Source organism: Ixodes scapularis, unplaced genomic scaffold (genome assembly GCF_016920785.2).
Source record: "Ixodes scapularis isolate PalLabHiFi unplaced genomic scaffold, ASM1692078v2 PGA_scaffold1__304_contigs__length_218370807, whole genome shotgun sequence".
NCBI lineage: Eukaryota > Metazoa > Arthropoda > Arachnida > Ixodida > Ixodidae > Ixodes > Ixodes scapularis.
The window spans coordinates 16,686,457-16,691,398 of NW_024609846.1; the positions used below are offsets into that span (position 1 = coordinate 16,686,457).

The window sequence follows — 4,942 nt, forward strand, 5'->3', positions numbered from 1 at the left end:
ACACTGTTGCTTCAACCGATCTGGGACGATCGTGGGAAAGCGCTGACACCTCTGCAGCAGTTGTTAGTGGCACTCCGTTTTTATGGGGCAAGAGCGTTCCAGACCGTCACCGGCAATTTGGTGAACATTTCCTAGCCGAAGGTGTGTCGCGTCGTCGGCAGACTGACTGACCGAATCGCGCGGGAGCTTTTCCCCAAACTTGTCAAGTTTCCGGGTGAGGCCGGGTCAGCCGGGTGTAACGTCGCCATGCACAACGTTTACAAGAACGCGAAGTTTCCAAGAGTAGCCGGGTGCATCCACTGCACGCACGTTCGGATCAAGAGCCCCGGAGGGAACGACACAGAAGTGTTCCTCGACCGGAAGGGCTACTTTTCTCTCAACGTGCAGGTAAGAGCGACTTATGTGAACATGTTATGTGCACTCGCGTCCGTTCATCATGTAATTCAATGTGTTCGTTACAACCGCGGCACTCCAATTTCATCTAATGTATTCCTCTTTCGAATTCGGCTTAACGAAGGTATGTTATTCGAACAACAGTGATCGATGCATTGCTGCTCCAGTTTCATTACAGAGGAGGGATAGGTTGCTACCGAAGGCCTGAGACTCAAAGCCTCATCAGTCCCCAAATTCTGTGCCCTAGTAATTGGAACATTTTGGAGTCCCATTCCAACAGGTAGCTTCTATATAGTCAATGGATGGGTTATCCTACATATCCATAGAACGAGGAAGGGCTATAAACTCTGCTTAATATTCCTCGAATATATTTATTGCTTTAATGCTGAAGATGCACATCCATTGCGGATGTGCGTCTTCAGGCCATCACAGGGCCCCAGATACAATTTTACGACGTCGTGGCAAGCTGGCCTGGCTCCGTCCACAACAGCAGAATATTCGACAACTGCTGTGCTCGTGTGCTGTACCAGAGAGCGGTCGTGCCTGCACTGCTCTTGGCGACATGGGTTACGCCTGCACGCCTTTTTTGATGACTCCACTGGCAGATCCGGGAACGGCCGGTGAGCCTGGTAAAAACTAAGATTCTTTTTCTAGCATTGTCCCCAGCAGCAAACTTGGTGTCAGGATAGTGCAGCCTATTTGTGAAAATACAGTGGTTATAAAATAATAACGCCAAATATTGATACATTGCGTAGAAAACCGATGGTGATGTTGACTTGGTGCACTGTTGAGTGTGCAGATCACAGGCCAAAGCCCCTGAAAACAATGTTCAATGCGAAGTACTGTAAATGTCTGAAGCTTTTAGAGGCACTGTGGTACACAGCGTAAATATTGGATGAATGGATTATCCCATTTTGATGACATGCCTTAAAAGACGGTCACAGTTATGGTTTGTACCAGCCAACATATAGTTGAAATAAGAGTGGGAGCACAGAGATTACAATCAGCGGCTACACATCGACAAGTAAAGATAATAAGGCCGGTGAGCGGTGCACACACTGGCACACGAGACAAAGGTCAAAAGAACATAAACGTATGACGCCCGTGGTATATGCCTTTTTTTCCCCATTTCGGATCTATATCATTGACAAGTTTTAAATTCATTGAGGTAACATCCTCATGTGCATGCACCTTTAAGTAAACTCCTTCAGTTGGCAAGAATGTTCTTTCGAGAGTCCCATAAATGGGACCTAAGAATAAATATTAATTTGACCTAAAGTTTAAAATCTTTTCCGTTGATAATAAGGATTTTGCTATTCAGGTACAACAAGGCCTATATCAAGACACGCAACAGCTTAGAGAGGGCCTTAGGGGTCTGGAAGCGCCGCTTTCCGTGCACTGACATGAGGCTCTTAAACAAGCCGATGCGATCTGCCGCCATCATCACGGCGTGTGCGACACTCCACAACCTGGGACGGAAACTGTCGGACCCTTCTCCGCCAGCTGTGCTCCCCCCGCCCCCTCCTGCCAAAGCCCCGGCGCAAGAGGCCTTTGCCACCGTTTCCCCGGCTTCTGGCCGACAAAGGAACCAATGTGACGAGCCCAATCATTGCTATAGTCAGATGCAACCTGAGGACAATCTTTTAGCTCCACCCAGAAGCGCATTGCGCCCATCTGAAGTGCCTCTGTCGTCGAGAAAGTAGTTAGCTAGCAACGCTGCTTTTTCTTTCTCCTGGAAACGTGTCTTAAACTACTACAATATTTATTTAATTCATTCAGGATATTTAAATAAGTTAGAAAACGTTTTTGTCAACGAAATAGCTGTTTAGTGAAGAAAGAAAGTCATGTCCATTGTACCGTCTTCCCAATTTATTTTCTGTCCAAGATAATGTCTAACATACCGTCTTTTAGGCTCTTCGATTGAGGGAAAGCGAAGCACTTATAGTTTTTGCAAATAATAAATATTTAGTGATTTACTTAGTTTTGTGGGCTTTGCGCACGAAATGTCTGCCTTTATTTTGTTGGATGAATAGAAAACAAGAATAATTCTACTTTTCGGGTTTTGACAAATCGGCACCCTCCCAAGTCATCGACACCACCACCGCGCCCCGCTCTCTTTGTCTTCCGTCATGGATCCCACTGAGGTGACATCGGAAAGCGATTCCCCTGATTCTTCTTGGACAAAACAGCCTGGTGCAGCCTTACCGGCGACACCAAAGCGGTTCTTCAAGAAGCGCAAGCGAGGCCGGGTTTTGAACAGCGGCCAGCGGGAGCTGATCCTGAACGCTTACGTTCGGACGCGACATACCGAGCCAGACTTGACAGTCAACGAGGTCTGTAAAACTGTCAGCCGGTTGCTTGGTGTCGGCATGTCGAGCGTCCACGAGATCAGGAAGAAGGCGAAGGAGAATGACGGAAAGGTTGCGACACCCTCTCGAAAGCGACCTGCGAGTTCAGGCAAGCCACGGCTCAGCGTGAAGTACGGCGACTTTGTGCTGTGTGCAATGAGTTCTTGTCTGCACCGTTTTTTTCGCCAGAACGAGATCCCGACCGTCGCAAAGATAATGGCTGAGTTCTGTGCAAGCCCTAAGCTCCCTTCGCTGCAGAAATGGACTGTGCTTCGCCTTCTGCACGACATTGGCTTCGAGCGAAAGAAGACTGGTCGAAACTCGCGCATGATCGAGCGAGACGAGATCATCACGTGGCAAGAGAGGTACTTGCGGGACATTGCACGTCACAAGCAAGAGGGTCGGCAGATCTTTTACCTCGACGAAACGTGGGTGACGGCAGGGCACACTGTCTCGACGGTATGGGTGGACTGCACCGTGACCTTGTCCCACGACGCCTTCATGAGGGGTCTGATGACGGGCCTGAAGCAGCCGTCGGGGAAGGGCAAGCGCCTCATCGTCACGCGCATCGGCAGCGAGGACGGCTTCGTCGCTGGGTGCCTGGACGTCTTCCGCGAGGTAAAGACCGGCGACTACCACAAGGAGATGAACGGCACACGATTTGAAACGTGGTTCGAAGCTGTTCTTCAGTTGCTGCCGACAGGGAGTGTCATCGTAAGGGACAATGCTTCCTACCATTCTCGGCGCTTGGAAGCAGTACCAACGACGGGTTCCCGGAAGGAGGTGATCCAGCAGTGTCTCACGTCAAAGGACATCTCGTGGGGTGCCAAGATGCAGAAGAAGCAGCTCCTTGACATCGTGGCGTCGGTCAGGCCACTGTATTTGAAGTATCGCGTCGATACTGCTGCAGAGAAGGCTGGTTGTACGGTAGTGAGACTTCCACCCTACCACTGTGAGTTCAACCCCATTGAACTCATCTGGGCACAGATCAAGAACGGCGTTGCAGCCAGGAACACACCGTTCAAGATCAGCGACGTTGAAAAGCTGCTCAAGGAAGAAGCCGAAAAGGTCACGGCTGACAACTGCCGCAATGCTGTGACGCATGTCGTTGGAGTGGAGGAAGGCTACAGACGAGGCGGTGCTACAAGTGCCCATGTAGAGCCGATCGTCATCGAACTGGGGGAAGACGACACATCTGAGAGCGACCTGTCTGGTGTGGAGCCGCTCGAGGAAGCGTGAAGCCTACACCTTCAACTTCAACAACTTCACCTTCAACAACAACACCTTCAACAACTTCAACCGAAGACTGAGGGGGACCCAGATCAACGTGACCAAAGCATGTCGACTTGTAATCGTCATCAAAGATCATGGGCTGCCCTTGCGCCCATCACTACATCTGCGCTGTACGTCTGTAAACATGTTTCAAGTGTGTTCAGTTCATACCGATCATCTTGAAACAGATCAAAATAATGGAACTCGGTTAACAACATGAAACTGAAAAGAGCTAACAGCAGTGGCATGCACAGTGACTCCACCTTGCAGAAAAGGAAGCAAAGTACAAAACATTATCATGACTGCGAGGGTCGATTCGTTAGTTCCGTCACATTTTGTGACGGAACTTCGACCTGCTATCATTATTTTTAAGCTGTTTCTCTGGCCGTGTCGTTCTCCAGTTGCTGCTGCCCCTGTACTGTTGTCGTATTATACAGGTCCACTTATATTCGTATTATCTTCTCTTTTTATTTATGGGGGTTCAATATATAGGGGTTGACTTATTTTCGAGTAAATACGGTGCCTGACTTGCTTCTGGAACTGTTTTTGCTTGGAATGAACGGTATTTTTTGGTTTTAAGGTGCTCTGCATGGTTTTCACAGTCGAGGGCATAGCAGCAGTGTTGTTTCTCTTTTTGGTAGTGTTGCAGTGTCTCAAGTTGGTTGACCCCAGGGGCCCATGATTTACGGGTGCAAGTCAGGGTTTGAAATATCTCGCACACTGACCAACGTCTCCTGCACGGTGATAACCAAAATGACACCAGGGAAAGGTTTGAGTCCCAAATATCACTGGCTTTATCAGGTCGCTATTCCGACGGAAGGTGCTATGGCAATCATGTTACCTTACGACTGATCACGACGAAAACTGAAAACGGCAGGCTTGTCATATAAATGAATACCGCTGACAAACCCATTTTCGCAATGTATATT

General features: G+C 48.8%; 1 protein-coding gene across 1 annotated transcript; it reads left to right on the forward strand.

Moving 5' to 3' along the window:
- The first annotated feature begins 3,242 nt into the window (after window positions 1–3,242).
- On the forward strand, window positions 3,243–3,980 carry LOC120850863. The gene has a single exon (XM_042291014.1). It carries the CDS (start codon window positions 3,243–3,245, stop codon window positions 3,978–3,980), a length of 738 nt encoding a protein of 245 aa, XP_042146948.1.
- The last annotated feature ends 962 nt before the right edge of the window (window positions 3,981–4,942 follow it).

Excerpts from the sequence above, each read along its gene's own strand:
- LOC120850863 (XM_042291014.1), top strand. The coding sequence starts at position 3,243 with ATGAGGGGTCTGATGACGGGCCTGAAGCAGCCGTCGGGGAAGGGCAAG.